The sequence below is a fragment of the Anser cygnoides genome, chromosome 1 (assembly GCF_040182565.1).
Source record: "Anser cygnoides isolate HZ-2024a breed goose chromosome 1, Taihu_goose_T2T_genome, whole genome shotgun sequence".
Lineage (NCBI taxonomy): Eukaryota > Metazoa > Chordata > Aves > Anseriformes > Anatidae > Anser > Anser cygnoides.
In genome coordinates this window covers 69,237,579-69,260,539 of record NC_089873.1, presented here as the reverse complement: position 1 = coordinate 69,260,539, position 22,961 = coordinate 69,237,579, and the positions used below count along the sequence as shown (strand labels likewise).

The window sequence follows — 22,961 nt, the reverse complement described above, 5'->3', positions numbered from 1 at the left end:
GTCAGGTAAGTTATGTAGCCTGAATTGACCGGGCTAATTTTAAAGATTACTGTTTGTTTATTTATTTATTTATTAAAGCTGCTCTACTAAATTCTGAAGTCCAATAGCTGCCACAGTCAGGCCTCGCTCCAAGCTTCTCAGACACTGGGCAAAAATAAATGTTGCTAAACTGCATGTACTTTCCCCTCCACACAAGAAAATCTGCTGGCACCACATGGAGCTCAGCACCAAGCCGGCTTCAGCTCAAAAGCTTCCCCTGCTGGCAGCTCAGTCAGCCCTGTTTTTGTTTGGCTCCTGCATCAGACTCTCATTTACCAAGGTGACATAGAAGTACGTTACTGAGGTGTGACTCAGCCAGAGAGTCTGTCAAGGTAATTTGGTGCTTCAGTATGCCCATGGCTTGTACTATAAACCCATGTCCCTGCAAGGTTTATTATCCTTTGCAGTCATTAATCCCTCTGCAACAGGTTGAGGATGCTACATGTTAGTACACATGTATTCAGCAAGAGGCATCTTAAAAATGGCATTTCATGTGGATGTGACATATGAAGTGCAATGCTCAAAGTACATCATCCCTCAGGTACCCATCTTGGAGTTGTCAGCAGTTGTCTGGTAAATATGAAGAGAAGTCAAATGCTTACTTGAGGGGAGAAAAGCAACCTCTGTGTTGAGAAATATGTTTTCACAATCTTTAAATGCAGCAAGACAAATGGGAATGGAGACCTTTGTTCAATTCTCTCAAATTTTGGAAAGTAAACAACCTTTTGGAACAGCACTTATAATTTCAACGTAGTGTAGCCCATTTAACATACAGTGGATTAGTGCCTGTTCTGGCAGGATCTGATCTCATAGGACTTTTTGTAAGCTGCTGTAAGAAAGGAAGAAAAAAGAGAGATGAAAAACTTTAATTATACAGCAGGCCCAGTATTTCCCCTGAACGGATTTTAAAATCCCAGGGTTAGGTTGGTCAGAGACTGAATGAATCATCTTTATAAAGAGACACAATCAGTTAAGAAGAAACTATCAGTGGTGCCAGTTGCTTTCATAATCTCTTAGCCACACTGGAGGAATTCATGGTACTGGCAATGAGGCAGTAAGGAGGTAATAAGTATAGTTTAATTGAACACATATTTGAAGAAAGTTGTGTGGTTTTTTTTTTTTCTTTTTTCCCATAAAATGACAAATAGAAACAGATTTTTATTTTTTTAAAGTAAGCAAGCACCCATGTACAGATATGTATATCTGTACATACCAAATAGCAAATGTGTATTGCATCCTATGTAATTTACATTGGAAGGAGTAAGCAGTAGTTTCCCTGATACATTATGTGCACACAGAGCTTGCCAAATGAAAATGTTAGAAGGCATTCCACACAAAATCATACCACGTTACACTAAAGTAGCACAAAAAGATGGTGAAAAGGCAATTAGAACTTTTCTTCTGGCATTTTGCCCTTACCCAGTCTGTAATGCTGCAGTATTTGAGATGTGACAGGTAGCCTCAAATTTCATTTCAGTATTGGTGCAAGTTACTTGTTTGTCTGAGAAAAGACTGATCCTTGTAGCAGTTAGGCACCCTTCCTCTCTTCCACCCTAACAAAAAGTCTTTGGGATACTGTGTTGATGAGCATAATAGAAACACAAAGCAGATTGACAGGATAGACTAATATGGCAAGATTTAATCACTTGACCAAGACCCGTAACTCACATTAAATACCCCTACACTTCAGTGTAAGATTGACTTGAAAAGGGATTGGAGGAGTTGGTGCTCCATCAAGCATCCAACCAGGGAGTACTAATTCTGGCTACATACGTTGATACAGAAAAGAGAGCTGGTCTATTTTCTTCGTATAAATATTTGTAAACGTGAATAAAATCTGATTTGTTTTATACATATATATACACTATTCTATATATAATGTAGTTTTATATAATGTGTAATCTCTATTTTCATAAAATTGAGCTGCATTTGAGTTATAGAACATGCAGAAATATACTTTACTGCCTTATGACATTTATACTTCTGTGGCTGCTGAGCAAGATGAGGCTCTTCATAGACTCAGACCTGAACTTTTTATAGATTGCCAGTCTAATAGACTATCCCAGCACTTATTTCTCAGATGAGTAAGAAGCATATAGCAGCAGCATTTGCTGGTGCAGGAGCAGTTCAACTCCCCTCCCTCAGTTTGTTTGAAGTCAGCTGTTAGTCAGGTTTCCTTCACCAGGTAAGGGACTAAGGGGAGAGGGGTGTCAGTCAAGGTCATAGACAGCCTTTATAGGAAGGTTTCAAGGGACAGGCAAAAAGTTCAACTAACAAAGCCTGAAAGGAAATGTTAAAAGAACAAAGAACTCAACATCTTAAAACTGTATTTCTTTCAAAAAATATTAATAATAAAAAAATAGTAACAAGCTAGTCAGTATTCTTCAAGAGAAGTGTGAAAAAGTATTTTAAGACTAGTGATAAAATATTCAACTTTAACATTCAAAAGAGTGTATTTAAGAACAGTATCATTTCGATGAGCAAACACAATCATTTTATCATCACCACCATCACTTAACATTTTTACTCTCTGGAAATTCCAGCCAGGACCAGCACTCTGCTATTCTGGAGAATGTACATATAAAGAAAGGCATTCCTTTCTCTGAAGAGCTCATAACTGAAATAGATAGAAGACAGAAAAAGGAAAGAGTATTACTTCGTCTATACGAGGAAGTACATGGAAATTGGTTCAGTAGAACCTCGATATACTGGAGACAGTCTATATAGCAGAGCTGGAAATTCCCCAGCATTGGACACATGCAAGGGAATGAGCAAGGGCAAGCTGGAAACGCTTGGAGCAGGTTTTATTTTATTTTTATTGATTTTACACAACAGAATAGATCAGCTCATAATTCAATTATTTGCCTAATAATAAAAATCAGTTTGTCTCTAATATTAGAATAGTATTTGCATGACAGTGACTCAGAAGAGAAGCAGAAGCAAACATGATCAACCGAAACATTAAACTTAAGAAAGATGACCTACACTCTTAGTTTTTTATCCCATCACCTTATTCTTCATGTCATGACAGGAGGGACAGGCAATACTAACTGGGCTACTAATTTGTCTCTTTGACCACTATATCTGTCTATTGGAATTCAGAGAGGATGGGACTGAAAATGGACTCACGGATACTCAGTAAATATAAGCCAGTCATAAGAGGCAGTTTACATGTTGGATTCACCAAGCTGACCTGAACACACGAAGAGAAAATACACTAAAACAATTCTCATTCATTTCAAAAGAAACCTTTTAATAAATTAGTCCCAGTACTTTACTTCTGCTCTAATTCCTTCCTAAAGGAGACTATCTTCTATTACTCCTTTCTATCTGTTTACAGGAGCAAGCTCTTTATCCATCTCTTAAAGATTCTGGGTTGACAAAATACTTTTCTCAAGGGGAAGATATTGATCTGCCTGACATCTCTGAGGACAACCTGAGGTTTAACTGAAAAGCAGGCCTTGTTATTACTTTTATCTCTTTCTCTACTGTATTTGCCCTCTAATGCAAAAAAATCCCTCTTCTTAAATGGAGATACTCTCATTTCCATTTGATTCAATAGCATGCCAGATAAAATGTGCAGTTAACAAACATGTTTATGCTGTTAGTTAACCAGAATAGTGATTTCTAATAATTGACACTGCAGCAGACACAAAAAGATTTAGGATGCTACACAGGCAAGATTTACAGTGAACCATGACCTGGAAAGAAAGCAAGGGAGTACACTTAAGTGAATCAGCTGGTCAGCTCTGAGCAACATCATCATAACAGAGCTATGTTTTTTCTTGCAGCTTGGTCCTTAACAATACTTACCAGCTTTTCATCTTGAAAAAACATTCAGTAGTCTACCCTTCAGAGAGAAAGCACCCACATAACTAATTCTAGAAGGGCACAGCTGGTTCTGTCCAGGACCATGCTCAATATCTGCTCTGTGAGCTCTAGTGTCCCCTGTTCCAGAAACATATAGCTTTACTTACAACCCAGATCTGCAGAAAGCCGTCACAGATACTCTAGAGTTTATTTGCTCAGGTGCTGTACTATACCTAAGCTGGAAGTTACTGCTCCACTCTACCCCCACCTCAACATATGAGAGGAATGAACAAAGGCTAACAATGCATAGATTGAAGGTATTTTGTGAGCACCACTCAAGTCACTTCAACTGGCACACTGTTTTTTGGCGAGTCTTCTCACCTCTGAGTGAGAACCTTGCCCCTGTAAAATGATGAGCATTTAAGGGTTTGAACCTGTCAAGTGTAAGTGCATATGAATGACAGGATAATTAATTTGCTGTATGTCACTCCTATGACATGAGAAAGGTTATAAAATGAATTGTTAGCTTTCTCCAGTTTTATGTATGGGACCTCAAACTGCCTATCAGGAATAATTAAATTCCTTTTATGTAGTTAAGCATGTTTAATTAACATTCACCGGTTAACCCAGTTAACATTAGATAGCCCACTGTTTACTTTTCCATCCCAGGTGTTAGACATATCACAAGACATGGACTAAAAGTCAATAGATAGAAAAGAAAGAAGGAAAAAAAGAGAAAGAACAGCTTTGTAAGAAGGCAATGGTCTGAGAAAGCAAGCATCTTCTCAATTTGGCATACACACCTATTCGAGCTCCACTTCCAAAGATAAAATAGGATATCAGCTTGTCAAGGCAGCCTTAAGAAGGCTTTAGTGTGTATATATATATATATTTTTTTTTTTACCTGTGCTTTCACCAATGGCACTACAAGGAGTTTCTTGACTGCATCAGTAATGTCTCTGGTTTCCACAAAGCAGAGGATACTGCAGATTGCTTTAGCAACTTCAATCACGTTATCAACTTTATGCTGCTGATAACAAAGAAAGAAAAGAAGAGAAAAAGGTGGGTTTTTTTGTGTTTTTTTTTGTTTTTTTTGTTTTTTTTAAATAGGCAAACAGCATTAGTTTGACTATGTCAAACTTGCTACTGATCAATAGTTTGCTAGGTATAGCTTTTTTTTTTTTTTTTTTAAATCCAATTCCCTTCGACATGTACCCCATTGAAAACTGTGACAAATTTGCTAAGACTGATCTTGAGGCAAAATGGAGGTTTATCTGAACTTCATGAGTGTAGAAGCTCTGTAAGAAACTGCTTAGAAAATCTGAACCTAAATGATTCACAAACTTTCTGAGGTTTTTATCCTACTGTGAATCTATCCCCACTATTGTCTCCTACCCATCTCTGTGAGAGATGGCAGAGATCCATATTCCTCCTAAAAATAGTGACTGTGTGGGAGGCTGCATAAACTGACACCTGTGGACTGAGTGGTTTTGTAACTGGCTTTTCTGCAGAGTATATATATATAGATCAAACTATTAAATCTTATTGATAATAAATTCATAAATCTTTACATATTACCATATTAAAATAAATCTCTACATGAATAATGTCAGATATGCATTGGGGAATTCAAGAAAAAAATCTGAATCCCAAAGGAAGGAAAAACTCTTCGTAAGTATCAACTACTCTATGTTCAGGAAAATAAATAAATAAATAAAAATTTATGTGCTAAAAAATTTAAGTTATATGACTTCTTTAAACTTTAAAACATTCTCTGAAAAAGCAGAAGCTCTTCTATAAAATATTCTCCATGTTTTCCTACTGATAAACATTCCTTTCAGTCAGCTACAGCATGTCTATGTACTGATAAAGCCATTTCTCTAACTTATCCATTTCATGCCTTAAAAGGGGCATGAAACCAAACCAAGATGAAATTTCAGTTTTCAAGCTTAGGTTCTATATTCAGATAGTACTGAGAAGGTTAACACCTGTCATTAATACAAATAAATATAAAAATATATGGAGGTTACTAATTTCATATTTAACTGTATTTTTAAATGTAAGTTGATTTTGTTTGTTTGTTTAATGAAAAATAAAAACAGCAACACCTTTTCATACTAGAGGCTCTAGAGAGAAAAAAGCTATGGCTGCCTGTGATCTCTTGAGAACTTTGGACCTTCATTTGGTCTGAAGCTGATTCACCCTTTTGGCAATTTACAAGGAGTGCACTTCTCCCTCCTGCATATTTGTCTCCTATCACCTGGATTTTTTAAATTGAGCTCTTGCAGGATTTCCCCTCTATGCATACATACATTGCCAACAGAAGTAGGAGCCTTTACAAATGATACAGCTTTCTTAGCATCTATAACTATGACAAAACTAAAGCATTATAGAATATTATATGTGCTATATTATCTTTATATATGAATTATATATTATATATGCTAGTCTACTGTGCAGTTGAGTAAAAAATTATATACAGGTGTATATATGCAATTACTATACATATGGCAAATAAAATAAATACAATCTTCATTTATTATTATTTTTTGTTGTTGTTCTCTGCATGTGGATATGGATTATTAGAAAAAGGGATTTTACATTGATACAGACAAATACATGCAAGGGCAATTTCTGAGAAGTAAATGAGCATTACATGAAGACAAGTGTAATCCTTGAGTAGAGCAATAGCTACACTGCTGGAGAGAAAGAAACGCCCACATTACATATTTTTATATACACACATATATGCTGTTTCTCAAAGAGAGCTGGGTGTCTTGAGGAACATCTCTATTTCTGTATAATATACTATTCAGTTTAGAGATCAATTTAAAAAGTATTTAATGTTTTTATGGAAGTTACTACACCATATACCTTTTTTATACAGTAGCTACTTTAAGAAGCAGATTATACACCAAGGACAGTAAGCATATAAGAAAATTGTGTAGTACTAAATACTATGAATGATGACTTCTTTTGCACTCTCTTTTTAGATGTTAGCATGTACAATTTTTGCTTTTCCATATGTGCATATATCATTCTTTTTTTCCCCCTGAAATGAAGGAAGGCAGAGATTCATTTATCTTACAAAAGAGACTTTTTATATAAATTTCCTGAAAGTCAACAAGATTTATAGTCAACATCTTGTATATGTTTTTTTTTTCCCCTCTACATATGTAAATTCCAGCAGAACCTTTGAAGGATATTTTTGGGTTTAAGTTATTTATATGATATAAAAAAGCTATGTTTGCAGTCCATATTAAAAATTTAACATCTTTTCTCTCTATGTTAGTAGTATAGTCTGAATAGATTTAAAAATAGAGTGGATGTCAGACTATTAGGGCAATCAAAATGCTTAGTTGTCTGACTAGACAGATTCTAGGAACACTACATTTCAACCCCAACAGCATCAACTTCCACACCCATGAAACATCCACCCTACTGGATATCAGATATCCTAATAATTTCATTTCTCAATTTTAGAGGCTTTATCCATTGTAAAAATAAATAAATAAATAATAATCATAAAAAATTGCCATTTATTGGTCATTGCTAATATAGATGACAGTGGATTTGTCATAGAAGTCATGCATTGGTATCTCCATGGCTCTTTAAGGCATCCATGAATAAGCAGATTTGGAAGGAGGTAAATAAATAAGTTATTATTTTATTTTAATTTTTATTTTATTTTTATTTATTTTTTAACTGAGGATGTCAGGATCTGTCTGATTAAAACTGAGTGCTTATGGAAGTTCCATCTGAGCAAAGAACTTAAGCAGATGCATGTGTACTTCTGAGCAACTCCCACTAGCTTATCCACACTGAGTGTGAATTGTGTTTAAGAAGAAGTGTCCCATCTCTCTGCAATGATGCAGGTTCTGGTTTCAGAATAATTATTCCCATCTAACCTTGGTATAAAGTGCAGTTAAAGATCACAATTTTAAACCTTCTTAAGTGAATCTACTAAGATTTTAGAGAGAGAAAAAAAGTAAGCAAAGATTCAAAGAATGAGTCAAGGGTTCTCTTTTTTATTTTTAAACAGTATATTCGTGGCTATAACTTATTACATAACTGCTCCAAAATTTTTCAAGCCACTTATTAAAGCAAAGCAGTAACACTAGTTCTTATTACTGTTAGTTTGAAAAAGGCCTATACGTTACAATGCCTCTGATTGAAAACATCTGCATGGTGATTTGACCTATATCATTAACTTGCAGCTTTGTTCTTTTAACCAACTCACATAAACTTTATTTAGTGTCCTTGTGCAGACACCACCTTGAGAAAGGAAAAAAAATAACTACAGAGAAATTTAGCTCTATAGTAGAATATGCATATTTGTTGCATAAAATGAGTAATTGAAAAGTATTCTGTCTTCCCTTTATAGATAAATTAATGATCAAGTAATTGCCTAGTCAAGGTAAAAATCCTGAGCAAAACCAAATTTAACAGTGTTTGATTTTAAGTCTGAATAATATCTATATAGCACAGATTGCAAACTATGTATTGTAATGTATCATTAATTTTGAGACTATAGCTACCTTTAAATTTTGAATCCTTTTACTATAGGCATTAAACTTTCAAGTGAATGTGAGTAACTATACTGATGGGTCTACTTCAGTAAAGAAATATATATGCACATTTAAGTTTGGGGACCTTGATTTTTCCAAATGTCTATGACTGCATCCCATTTTATACACTAAAAAGTCTCCTTTGAGAGACTGCTTACAGAAGCAAAGTTCAGTGAATGACTACACAGTATCAAAACCAGAGATTTTCTTTGTAATTAGGCACAGTTCAACAGCTTTTGAACTTTTATGCACTTCACATAAACAAAAATGTAGAATACATTTACCTACATATATTGATATATATATATGTATTTGAGTATGTCTGTATGCATATGTGCCTTTATGTGTATGTGTATACACACATACTTGTATGTACATTTATATGTTTTCTGACTATTCAAAATAGCAACACCCGTGAATCAAGAATATCCAGAAATATTAAAAATTGGACTTTAGTACAGGTGACATTTCTGAACTGAAATAGTAATCTTAGGTTTTAACATATTTTTCAAAAAAAATCCACACCTCAGCGTAAGGAGTTAAAACTCATTTCTTTCCAGTACAAACCCTTGAAATTCAGTTGGTATAACAACCTGAAACTCAGATCAAGTAGATATTTGGTTTCTTCCAGGCTACCACTCAAATATGCATTTGTACTTTAGGTTTAAATGCTGCCTAAAACATAGTTAAAACTAAGATTTCCTTCAAGGATGTAATATTCAACTGGCAGCCCACAATACTTTAGAAAAAGCCCTTATAGGGCTTTTTTTTGCTGCCTAAACCTAATTCTGCAGTCTCAAGTTTGAATATATATTTGCATATACATATATATATATCCTAAATATGTAGACACTTGCCTGTGAGTTTGCAAAATCGAGGACAAATTTTTCAGATACAAAGTATACTATACCTCTACTAATTCCAAATATTATACTGTCAACCCAATTATACCGATTTTATTTACAGATTCCCTGATGCTTAGAAACAGTCACCTCTGATATTTTACCTTTGTAGCACATTCTTCTTAATCTCAAGTCTTGTTAATAGAATTTATACCCTTCAAAAGTCACGTTGAGCAGCCTTAATTAAAAGTCCTCTTTAATTGCATTTGAGACTGGCTAATAATTATATACCTTTCAAATTATAGTTAACGCTTTTCTGGTATAACGGAGTGAGAACAAATACCTCATTTTGCAATAGATGCTCCACTTGACCTCTGTATTTCATAATAACTGAGACAAGGTTCAGTCTGGAAATTGAAAAAAAAAAAGAGAACAACATCAAATTAATAGCTATTGGATAAAGAGAACATTTATTTTCCTCCCCATTCTATAAATCAAAAATAGTTTAACTGACAGTGATTTTAATGTTGATATAAAATAAGGACAAATGCGTAAGCAGATGCCTGGTATTCATGAGCCTGGTTCTCTCTGGCTCTTTGGTAGCCATTTGCCACGAGTGTAGATGTAGATGTAGTATGTAGATGTAGTATGTAGATGTAGATGAGTGTAGGTGTAAAAGTCCTCTTTTACCTGGAGGACACAAGTTTCACAAGTGAAAGAACTACCAAAGTGATTTGCTATTTAAATGTCTATTTAACTCTAAATCCCATTTATTTCTCTAAGGTTAAGCATGTGCTTAAACATTACCTTGAAGGATGGACTTAAGTACATGCTACGATGCCTTGTTTCTCAATCACTTCAGGCTGTAAAGCTGCAGAGAAACAGGCGAAACATCTGCAAAACATCTGGAAAAGCTCTACATTTCAAAAGCCCATACAAGCCACAAGTATAAAAATGTGTATTACAAAAAGGGGCATAATTGTTACAGATTTCGTTAAACTTTATTTGCTTACAGTTCTAAAGTTTATACGCTCAAACTGTTTCAGCAACTGCCTTTTCCATACTATTACCACAGCTGTGAGTTGATTTTACATTGGCATTCAATTAAATCCTGAAAACTGGTTTAACTCATTGGGAGACATCTGCCACACTGTAGTCCCATGCCTTTGTCAAACTACGCAAGTTGCCACAAAGTCTGTGCAGGCAGATTGCTGTGCCTCAGCAAAGCTTCATTAAATTTTGTAGGGTTATGAACAAGAGCACAGGCCTTTCTACACTGAACTGCAGGACTGATGCTTCAGCTGTAAATCTTACCATTTTAGAACCATATGCTATCCATAACAGATAACCAGAGTCAGAGTTTTGCTTTTTAAAGAGTATTTGTGTCATTTTCTGTTTCCAATCATAATCACACTGTGTTGTAAGCACAGTGAAATTCTATTTGCCATTTAAAATGGCTAAAGTTATTGCATAAAGGAATACACTTTCCTTTTCCTTTGACAACTACCTCTGTAGGGTCAAGTTTTCAGAAAATGATAGGAAAACCTTAATTCCCACTTACACATCCTGCCCAGCCTTCTCTCTGGTAACTGGATACCTTAAGACCTTGATGGTACTAGGTATACTAGTTAAAGTATACGTGTGCTTTTATGGAAAAGTAGAATCTTCAATTTACATTCTTTCTTCGGTGGTTTATTTTGTTCGTTTGTTTGGTTTGGTTTTGTTTTTTTGTTAAAATGTCACTTTCTCGCTGGCACTTTTCCCCCTCCTGTATGTCCCACTGTCCCTTTCTACTAGGGTTCACTCTCATTAGAAAGATTAGAGGGATCTTCCCCAGCATTGTGGACTGGTAGCTGAAAGTCATCTCAGCATTTTGATTACTTCAGAGCAAGCAGAATATTGTTTATGGAGGAACTGTGTGAGTCCTTGTGTACCTAAGCTGGGCTAGCAGCAATCAGAGCTTAGGGTTGCAACTATGGTCCAAAGTATAGGTTGTACAGTATGTCACTAGATTTTCACCATATATCATATGCTAAAAGGAGGAAAGAAGAGGAAATTTCACTGAAATTATCACGCAGAATAATAAAAAAAATCAGGTAGACCTTCCTTGTGGTAATACCAGAGTGCATTTCCCTGTAGATGCCTAATGTTCACCTCCTCCTACAGATGGCTTTGCCTTTGTGGCTTTTTATTTGCAATCTGCACTAGCCTTATCTAGCCAGGCAGTTTGAGCATTGAGAAGCTGCCTGGCAATTCCTCCTGTAATCCTGTTAAATCATAGCTAATACAAGTTGTTGCTTTGCTTTGACCAAGTCTCCAGGCATAACATCTTTTTCATACCATTACTCAGCTCAGAAGTAGTCCTGGACATATAAGCTTACCCTATTGCCTTGATGCACACAGTTAAGCATGCTTACTAGCATGCTTAGCCTACTACCTAAGGAAAAAAAAAAAAAAAAAAAGCATATTTTCCATCAGTTGATTCTACCCTAGAGAATTTTATATAGATAAATATATGTATAAAGTAGCCATAATTTTACATAAAAAACAGAAAAAAAAAAATCCAACAACATGCAACAATGACCAAGACACCTCTAACTAATGTTATCCTGAATCTTCTGCTACTAGATAACTAATAATAGTCATGTTACTATAAATACATGCCAAATACTTTAACATCTTTGACAGCTGTGCAGAAATATGATAACAGAAACATGAATTATGCAGAAATATGCTAACCAACAATCATTTAGTGTTTCTTTGATACTAAGGAAATTTTTGGATCTTTTTTTAGCAAGGCTTTGAAAAGAAAAGAAAAACAAACAAATAAAAGTATGAACAACTTCGGAGAGTCAGTCTTGGATCCTGACTCGTCTATATGGGAGGAAGAAGACGGTCATATATAGCATATCCTTACAGCATTTGTTTTTTCATTTTCCTGGCAGCAGTACCTACTGTGGGATGGCACTTGGTTTCCTTTCTAAAAGACCACTTATAACCATGCTGCCTAGCTGAGTTTTGCCTAAATGCATGGATCAGACTAGCCATAATGTTATAGTTACTGGCACCTCAATGTTGGTGATTATGGGCCAAATTCAGTTCTGGTACAGTGGACTGTAGTTCTGCTGATGCACTCACAATTTACATTGTGTTTAATTTTCAAGCTATGAAAATCAGTGAGTGAAGCAATGTAGGGGCTGCTGTTTTGTTTGTTTGTTTGTTTGTTTGTTCATATTTGCCTGTGAGAGCAAATCTGATGATTAAAAAAATAAGGTTCCAGTTCATTCTTTTTTTCTTCTCTGCCAAGTTCTGCACCTGGGGAGGAAGAGTTCCATGCATCAATATATGCTGGGAGCTGACTGTCCAGAAATCAGCTTTGCAGAAAAGGACCTTGGGGTCCTCGTGGACATCATTGAGCTGAACATGACTCAGTAATATGTCCTTGCAGGGGAAAATAAAATAAATCTAATTAGTATCCTGGGCTGCATTAGGCAAAGTATTGCCAGCAGGTTGAGGAAAGTGATCTTTCCCCTCCACTCAGCACCGGTGAGGCCACAATGGGAGTAATCACATCCAGTTCTGGGCTCCCCAGTGTAAGAGAGAGGTGGACATACTGCAGAGGTTTCAAAAAAGGGCCCCAGAGATGTTCAAGGGACTGGAGCATTTCTCATATGAAGAAAGGTGTAAAGAGCTGGGACTGTTTAGTCTAGAGGAAAGAAGGCTGAGAGGAGATTTCATCAACGCATTGAAATACCCAAAAGGAGGGTGCAAAAAGGCGAAGCCAGCCTCTTTTCAGCAGTACCCAGTGAGAGGATAAGAGGCAATGGACACAAAATGGAACAGAAGAGGTACCACCTGAACACAAAGAAACCCTGTTGCATTGTGCGGGTGACTGCGCATTGGCACAGGTTGACCAGCATGCCTGTGGAACCTCCATCCTTGGAGATACGCAGAAACAGTCTGGACACAGTCCTGGGTAATCTGGACTGTGCCAGACATCACTTCATTAGATCTTATAGAAAGAAATGCGTATTCTTGACCATTTTGAATGTGCTACTTTCACTTCATGTTCCTTTATTCTTGCATTGGAAGGTGCAGTAAATGATCCTTTCCTATGCACATTTTCTGTGCTCCTCAATTTTATATATACTTCACATCTGAAAAAATACCTATCTTTCATCCCTTTCTCTGGATAAAGAGATCAGGATTTTTTATGTCTTTATCAGAATATTGTCACTTATTTGTTTCTCATATGGAAGGCATTTCATACCTCTTAGAATTCTTACTGCCCTTCTCTTCACTTTTTAAAGTTCTACTACATCATATTTGAAATGGAAGAATCAGAACTGCCAGCAGTATTCAAGGTAAAAGAATACCCTACATTGATCCTGTGACATAATATTGTGGGTATTTGTTTTTGTCATTCTTGTTTTTATTCCGTTTATAACTCCCAACATTTGTTTTTATCTTATTCACAACCACTGCACCAAACTGACATTCAGAACTATTTATTATAAACCCAACTACTCATTCCTGGTGGTAAAATTCAACTCGGAGCCTATGATTTCATACATGAATTTAAGACTCTTTCCTCCCATCTACATTTATCATCTCAAAATTTCATCTGCCATTTTATCACATGGTTGACTTAATACTGCAAAATCCTTCTACAGATCATCACAAGCAGTTGTTGCACACATTATGGTCAGCAAACTTTTGTCACTTAGGTATTACCCTCCCCCCCCCCTTTTTTTTTTCAGATGAGTTAGTAATGTAGTTGATAGCACAGGGCCTGACTGCAGATCTTTCTGTGTCACCACTGCTGGAAAATTATTTTTCCACACCCACCAACAACCCATGGGACAAGCAGAAAAGAGCAATCTAACACAGTTCATGCTTCTGCTTTTTCAATACTTACTGAACTTGTGGTTGAAGGAAGTATTTATTGCCCGTGCTACCAGTTATTCATTGCCCTACAGCATCAAAGGAAATCTGGAGGAATTTTGCAACTCAGCATCTTTTATCACATATCCCTTCTGAAGACACTCCTTGCAATGAAAAAGGCCACATCACAAGAAATAAAACAGTGAATAAGTGGTGCATATAGAGACTGTATGATTAGTTTGATCTCTGTACAGCAAGGACCATAATGGAAATTTGAGCCATGCTCCTAGGAAACCAGATGGGTCCTCGATAAGCACCAGACATTCTCCTTGAACAACTCACAACCTCTCTGTTTCTCCTCCATCTGCTAAATGACAGGTGTAGCATCTAGCTTCCTTGGCAAAGTACTTTATGACACGTCGATGAAAAACATTACAAAAAGCATTAAACAGCACTTCTTTCTAAGTGTTTGAAATGGAACATAATGAAAGTTGAATGAGGAATCTATCTTATTTACTGCTTATCCGTGGCAGGTTAGATTTAGAGTCAGACGCACTTTGTGTACTAAGTTAAAAATCTGTCATAGCTAGCCCCAATAAAAAAATAAAACAGAATTTGACCGAACTGTAAAACCACAAGGATAATGACCAGTAAATTATTATTTTTACAGTATTTACTCATTCTCTCTGTCAGAGCAACACACTTGATTATTATGGTTTCTTTAATCCTGGGAAACTTCGAGAAACATGTAACCTCTAAATGAAACCTTCAACAACATTAAAGGGTGAGAACTGGGTAGATCTATATACAATTATAGATTTTTGCTAAGCAACTGATAAGGTCTGAAAAGAAAAGTCTTAAGACACCATATCAATTTTCTTTCCTTTTGGTATCATTCCTGTCCCTAGCAGGTCTTGGAATTTGAGGTGTTTTGAGGTCAGGAGGCTCACTACCAATACAAACAATTACAAATAGAAATACTATTAAATACCAGTGTTCTTACCGAGTCAGTCTCCAAGCACAAGTATATTCTAACAGCTGATTCACACTGAACTGTCTTTGGTCATCCTCATGCTGTAGAAGAGAAGCATATAATGAGGTATAGTATTATGACAGGAAGAATGTATGTTAGACAGATTTTCTTGGTATTTTCCAAAGTCAACATGTTGTTTCAGGAACTCCTTCCTTACGGGATGCGTTGGTCTTTCAGGAGATTTTATTTGGTAGTTCTCTGATATTACATCAGCTTGTGCTATATGGCTAAACCAGATTATCACACTACTTCCTTCTAGCTGCATATTAAAAAAAAAGAAAAGAAAAAAAGAAAAAGACTACAGTCAGGCCTCAGCAAACCCTGCCTCTGCTTTCTCCTTACAGATAGCAGAAGACATCATTTTGCAATGGCAATATACGCAAGTCACAAAGCAGAAATCAGTTTACATCCACAACCTCTCTGCCGCTCATTTTTCCGAGAGAACAGAATGGAGAACATCTGTTCCATCCTTTGCAACCTCTCTGAAGAGACTTCTCTCACTGAAGGGTCACAGAGGTGATCACGACACTAAAGCATCTTTCATATGAAGAGAGACTGAGCTGGAATTGTTCAGTCTGCAGAAAGCAAAGCTCAGGAGGCATATTATCAATGTGTACAGTTATCTGATGGGAGGAAATGAAGGGAAGCCAGACTCTTCTCAGTAATGCTCACTGACAGGACAAGAGGCAATAGGCACAAATCCAAACACATGCCATCTTAACACAAGAAAGAGATAATACAAGTACGGTCAAACACTGGAAGAGGCTGCCCTGAGAGGTTGTGGAGCAGGTCTGAATATCTGCTGAGATATTCAGCACCTGACCAGACACCCTTCTGGGGAATATGCTCTAGCTGGGAACCCTGCTTGAGCATGAGGATTGGACTACATGATCCCAAGAGGTCCCTTCCAGCCTAAACAATTCTGTGAATTCGCCTTGACACATTCTGCTGAACGAACCTGTTTCTCTTCAGATATACTCTCTCCTCCAACCCCACAGATTTGTTTCCCTACACAGAGGCAGCTCAGCCCATGCCAGACATATACTTCCAGTGTATCAGGCCACCACCATGTCCTGAAAAACCTGCCCTTTCTTTGACTTGTGGTTGAGCCCAGATCCCTGTAACCCACAGGGGAAAGTTGCTGAGAAGCTTGTGACAAGCATGACCCCAAATTCACTGGTCTTGGATTACAAAAGGAATAATAGTTGTGAACAAATATAACTTTGGGAGGGGTAAGGGAGAGAAGAATTATATAAGAAAACAGAAACAGCTTATAGGCATCTAGTGGTGAAAAGCTTAATATGAATAAATTCACATAAATTCTGCTTTAGATTGCCATGTAGACATTTAGTAATAGTACCGTTTAAATAGCATGATCTAAGCTAGATATTTTACAGATGTGCTGCAAAGAATTTCCATCTGGAGTGTTACTATCTGTTTTATCACATAGTAGCAATAAGTTGAAGATGAATTAGACGTATGAAGAAGGGGGTGAAGGTAAGAAAAACATTCTCGTATATTAAACCTCAAATGTATGTGCTTGGACCTAAGCTCTAAGTTGCACTTTGCCTTGGTATTTGATCATACGCAAACACCTGTGTTGCTGAACTCAGTGTATTAATGTGAAAATTAAATGATTACAGAGGAGAAGACAGGGTAAGTATCTGGGGGTTAGGGAACAAGATGCATCTTGGAATAGACAGTCTCTCAGCTGATTTTAGAATCTGCCTCTGATCCCCACAGAGATGTTCCTACAAATATGATTACAAGACATGCAGAAATAGCTTATGTGTACCATCTTCCTGAGTGCAGCACTAATTGCACTATGCAGGGCTCTGACCTAGTAACTGCACTTCTTGTTCACTACTCAAAACTGTTTTTTGCCCTTACCTACACAGAGGTTTGGAGGCTCTGCTCTGATAGCTATTATGCCACTTAAATGCATGTTAGAGGACTGGTGTAACATCTTGGGCCTTGAGAATACTCTGTAGTGCTACCTTGCCATTCCAGGAAAGAAGTTAACTCCAAATACTCAATTGTGGCATTCTCTAACGTGATTTGGATTTGCGACTTCTACACAGAGCAATAGGCAATCATATGCATCTTGACTCTCAGGAGATAATACTCCATATTTTTTAAAAAAAGTCTTGTTATTCTGATATGAATATGAATATGACACTCTGCATTTTTATAATGTCACTGCATGCTTATCTGTCACACTGTCACCTTTGGAGATCTTACAAAAAGCACAGCACATCTGAACTGAGTGATCATATGGACGAGGCTGGAGATACTGATCAAGACTGAGAAATAACAAACTTCCTCCTTATTCTCATACATTGCAAAGACTAGAAGACAAGGAGGGATGAGCTTGGAAAAAATACAACACAGACTGAACAGAGGGAGCCCTGAAGCTCAGAGAGAAAGCAGATACGTGATTGATTTGAGATAGAAGCTTTAGGGGATCTAAAGGTCTGTGGCAAAAAGGTGGGTGTAATGGGAATTATTTAGCACCTAAATACAATGGGAGATTATTATATAGAAGGGCTGCCAAGTTCAGAGAATCATAGAATCATAGAATATCCCGAGTTGGAAGGGACCCATAAGGATCATCAAGTCCAACTCCTGGCACCGCACAGGTCTGCCCAAAAGTTTAGACCGTGTGACTAAGTGCACAGTCCAATCGCTTCTTAAATTCAGACAGGCTTGGTGCAGTGACTACTTCCCTGGGGAGCCTGTTCCAGTGTGCGACCACCCTCTCGGTGAAGAACCTCTTCCTGATGTCCAGCCTAAACTTCCCCTGCCTCAGCTTAACACCGTTCCCACGGGTCCTGTCACTGGTGATAACGGAGAATAGGTCACCTGCCTCTCCACTCCCCCTCGTGAGGAAGTTGTAGACTGCAATGAGGTCCCCCCTCAGCCTCCTCTTCTCCAGGCTGAACAGGCCCAGTGACCTCAGCCGCTCCTTGTACGTCTTCCCCTCTAGGCCCTTCACCACCTTCGTCGCCCTCCTCTGGACACTCCCCAACAGTTTAATGTCCTTTTTGTACTGTGGTGCCCAGAACTGCATGCAGAACTCAAAGTGAGGCCGCACCAGCGCAGAGTAGAGCAGGACAATCACTTCCCTTGACCGACTCGCGATGCCGTGCTTGATGCACCCCAGGATACGGTTGGCCCTCCTGGCTGCCAGGGCACACTGCTGGCTCATATTCAGCTTGCTGTCAACCACAACCCCCAGATCCCTCTCTGCGGGGCTGCTCTCCAGCATCTCGTCGCCCAGTCTCTATGTATAGCCAGGGTTGCGCCGTCCCAGGTGCAGGACCTGGCACTTGCTCTTGTTAAACTTCATGTGGTTGGTGATCGCCCAGCTCTCCAATCTGTCCAGATCTCTCTGCAAGGCCTTTCCACCCTCATCCGAGTCCACAGCTTCTCCAATTTTGGTGTCATTGGCACATTTGTTCAACACACCTTCTAGTCCTACATCCAAATCATTTATAAAAACATCGAAGAGGACTGGCCCTAAAATGGAGCCTTGAGGGACCCCACTGGTGACTGTCCGCCAGCCAGATGTGGCCCCATTTACCACAATCCTTTGAGGCCTGCCTGTCAGCCAATTGCTCACCCATCGCATGATGTTTTTGTTAAGTTGTATGCTGGACATTTTGTCCAGTAGGATCCTATGGGAAACCGTGTCAAAAGCTTTGCTGAAGTCCAAAAAGATCACATCAGCTGGTTTCCCTTGATCGACTAGATGGGTGATCTTATCATAAAAGGAAATCAAATTTGTTAGGCAGGACCTACCCCTCATGAACCCATGTTGGCTGGGACCAATGACTGCATTGTCCCCCAGCTGCGCTTCAATAACTTCAAGGATCATCCTCTCCATAATTTTACCAGGCACTGACGTGAGACTGACGGGCCTGTAATTGCTAGGGTCTTCTTTCTTACCCTTCTTGAAAATTGGCACTTCATTTGCCAGCTTCCAGTCCAATGGGACCTCTCCAGATTCCCGAGATCGTTGAAAAACAATTGAGAGAGGTCCCGTGATGACATCAGCCAGCTCTTTAAGCACCCTGGGATGAATCCCATCCGGACCCATGGACTTGTATGGATCCAGGTGGAACAGCAAATCCCGCACACATTCAGGGTCAGTTGGGAGTTTGTCATTCCCACTGTCATGGTCCTCCAGCTCAGGGCACCCTGGGTCCCGAAGCCCATCATCAGTGTTGAAGACAGAGGCGAAGAAGGCGTTAAACGTCCCTGCTTTGCCTATGTCATTGTCTGTGAGGAGACCTTCCCCATCTAGTAACAGACCTGTTTTCTTTAGTTCTCCTTTTTCTGTTCACATATCTAAAAAAACCTTTTTTATTGTCTCCCACAGACATGGCAAGGTTCAACTCTAGTTGGGCCTTGGCCACACAAATTTTCTCCCTACAAACACAAACAGCATCCCTGTATTCCTTCCTCTTCGCCTGACCCTCCTTCCAGCAGTTGTACACTTTCTTTTTTCGCCTAAGCTCCAGTAGAAGTTCCCTGGTCAGCCAGGCCGGCCTTCTGCCCCGCCTGCCTGACTTCCGATACTTTGGAATAGCCTCATCTTGTGCTTTTAGGAGGCAGTGCTTAATGATTGACCAGCACTGATGGACGCCAATGCCTTCAAAAGCAGTTTCCCAGGGGACCTTGCTGACTAGTTCCCTGAGCAGCCTGAAGTCTGCTTTCCCCATATCCAGGGCTGAGGTTTTGGTGGCAGTTTTCCTTCTGTCACCATAAATTCTGAATTCGACCACTTCATGGTCACTATGACCAAGACGGCCGCCAATTGCCACGTCTCCCACAAGACCCTCTCTGTTCTCCAGCAACAGATCTAGGAGGGCACCTTTCCTAGTTGCCTCCCTTAGCACCTGCACCACAAGTTATCATCTAGGTGCTTTATGAACCTCCTGGACTTGCTCGTGTCAGCCGTGTGGTGATCCCAGTTGACGTCTGGCAAGTTGAAATCCCCCATAAGGACAAGTGGAGTTGATCTCGAGGCATCTCTTAGCTCTGCAAAGAGTGATTCATCGGCGTTGTCGTCCTGGCCAGGTGGTCTGTAATAGACTCCCACAACGACATCCCCTTTATTTGTTCGTCCCTTAATCCTTACCCAGAGGCTCTCAAGTTTGCCATCGCCAACTTGAAGTTCCACACAGTCCAGCCCCTGCTTCACATACATTGCCACCCAGCCACGTCACCTACCCTGCCTGTCCCTCTTGAAGAGCCTGTAACCATCTATTGCAACACACCAGCCACAGGACTCATCCCACCAGGTTTCGTTTATGCTGATGATGTCGTAGCTGTGGGACCGGGCCAAGACTTCTAGCTCATCCATTTTATTCCTCATATGCGTGCATTTGTGTAGAAGCACTTCAAATGCACCTCCCTACACACAGCACTTTGTGTAGCCGACCGAAGGGCCTCACTAGCACACAGTCCCTCTGATTCTAGCACACCATCCCTTAGCTCATCACCAGCGTGCCTGGTTTTTATCCCCTTCCCCCTTTGACTCTAGTTTAAAGTTTTAAGTTATGAATATGTTTCTGTGATATTAGTTAAACTACAGTGTTAATGGAGATTTCTATAAAGTAACATATTCCAAAGTTGAAAATTCTGAAGGATCCTGCAGATCACAGGTCAAATTCTCCCCAACTGTAAGCACAGATTAACTCACAAAATTAAACAGTAGTTGCAGATATACATAACTGTCTGAGATAGATCAGGAAAGCTTTATTACATCTTAAAAGTCTCAAAATTTATGCCTTTAAAGAAAACACATTACCTTCCCATATTTTTATATGAATTCTGAGGGAGGAAAAATTATTTTTTTTAAATTGCCTCTAAACCTGTGACATTCAAAGATATTTTACAACCACCAGAGCTGCAAGCTCCAGAGAAAAACAACAATAACAACAGAATTGAATTTGTGAGCTCAGCGTAGACTACCTCAGGTGTTGGAGTTTGGTGTGGTAGAGCAGGTCTTTGTACATCCAGAGAAATCTACAAGGTTGGGTCCAGAGCAAAAGGAAATGCTGTAGCCTTCAGTGCACCATAGGATGTGTCTACTCTCTTGCATTTTATCTTGTCCTGACAGATCTGCTGGTGGAGTCCCAGCAGAACACAAACAGAACCTTTCCTTTCTGATATGAGTGCTCTGTCACAGGCATGCCCTGGAGCTGGAGGAAAACTTTGGGTCTATGACTTATGCCAGCTCAAGAGCTGTTCATGTTCTTTGCTATTATTAGTGGCCTGAAGTAACTTCATGGCCTGAAGCTTTCACAGCCATGTCAGTTATCATAAAGGAGTGATCAATAATTCACTTGAACATATCTTAAAATGTCACCCTTCCTTGTTAAACCCTATTGTGTGTTATTAATTACAGTTCCACAAATCCGTTGCAAGAGTAAATATTTTCTAATGGCCTGAACACTGCTAGTTTGTCTTCCAGCTTGTTACCTGCCTGAAATAATGCTTGAAAGACTATTTTTGTTTGTTTGCTCATGATCATTCTGTGTGGTAATTGTAACTATTTCCAAAATGTGAAATGTCAGGAGCTGCTCAGTCTCTACTCCAGACCTCCACAATGCATTGCTGTATATTAAACCTCATTTAGACCTGTCAAACTTCAACAGAGATGAAGGAGGCTTTGAGCATATTAATAGGACGTGAAGCATTTTACAGTAGCACAATTTCACGGGATACTTAAACACAAGGAAATGGCTCCATTCTATCTGAGGTAGTACACTGTCCCTCTAAAAAGATGCAAACCTGTAGATAATGGAAAAAATCCTACTTATGATGGACCACTGACTTCACTTTTCTCAGTCTGTGCTTATGCTTTGACTGTTCACACAACTCATTACATCTGGTAAAACATTAACGCCAGTGACACTGGTATATATGAAAATAAAGATATTTTTGAACGTTCAGGAAGTACCACTTGCTGGCTGTTTTTAGCCTAGCAATTCCTTTCTGGAAACAAGTGAGACTCTTGTTAGAAAGCTGTAAGCATCCCTTGCTGACTCTTTCCTGGAAAGATTTATGCTTTACACAGACAATAAGGATTTGGGGACAGCTCTGAAGAAATGGGTCTCTTACATAGGCAGGGCACTCTCTGGAAATGGTATCTGGATAAAATTTTCTGCCTCTATGCTATCCAACTGTGCATTTCTTCCTAAACATCCCCCAGACACCAGGAAGTTAACATTTGTGACCCACCACTGCAACTTGTGGAGGTCCTGCTTAAGGGTTGTCTCCTAGAGACCAGCTAGGATAAAATACTGAATAGGACAGATATGGAGTGAAAACAGATCTAGCACTCGTTATTCAGAGTATTGTAACCCATGGATACTGGGCCATCATTTGACAAGAAGACATTGGATTTTCTCCACATCCATTTTAATTCTCAAGATTTCAACATGTGGAAAATAAATCTACAAGGTGCAGAATTTCCCACTGCTGTCAAGAGAAGCTCTTTGTCTATGTGGAATAAAACTGAGCTTCAATATGTTTCTATAATATCAAGATAACCTTATGCTTTATAAGCTCTATTTGAAAGTTGAGTAGGAATCTGGCATCTTGAAGATTCGTGTCTTAAATGAGTTTTGTTTGAGTGTTAAGGCTGTAAATCTCATGACTGTAAAACAAGCAAACAAATTCAAATTAAAGGTCACCCTTTGGCTCAAAAGCCTGTGCTTCCAAGTAATGCCCAAGGACAAATTTCTTGCTTTTGACTGCTCAGTTCAAGAAAAT

The 22,961-nt window shown here is 38.7% G+C and overlaps 1 protein-coding gene across 6 annotated transcripts in view; it reads right to left on the bottom strand.

The window, feature by feature from the left end:
* PIK3C2G (phosphatidylinositol-4-phosphate 3-kinase catalytic subunit type 2 gamma) overlaps nt 1-22,961 on the bottom strand; it is a 213,065-nt gene that overhangs the window by 164,595 nt on the left and 25,509 nt on the right. For 5 of the 6 annotated variants that reach the window (XR_010832254.1, XM_066999235.1, XM_013172899.3 and 2 more), the window contains 3 exons: nt 15,147-15,217; nt 9,603-9,666; nt 4,754-4,879 (listed from right to left, as the gene is read on the bottom strand). Coding sequence is in view for 5 of the 6 variants with exons in the window: in XM_066999235.1 (XP_066855336.1) it covers nt 4,754-4,879; nt 9,603-9,666; nt 15,147-15,217 (261 nt within the window). In the remaining variant the exon portion in view is untranslated. The remainder of the gene's footprint in view (nt 1-4,753; nt 4,880-9,602; nt 9,667-15,146; nt 15,218-22,961) is intronic. The other variant, XM_013172900.3, reaches the window with a different exon arrangement.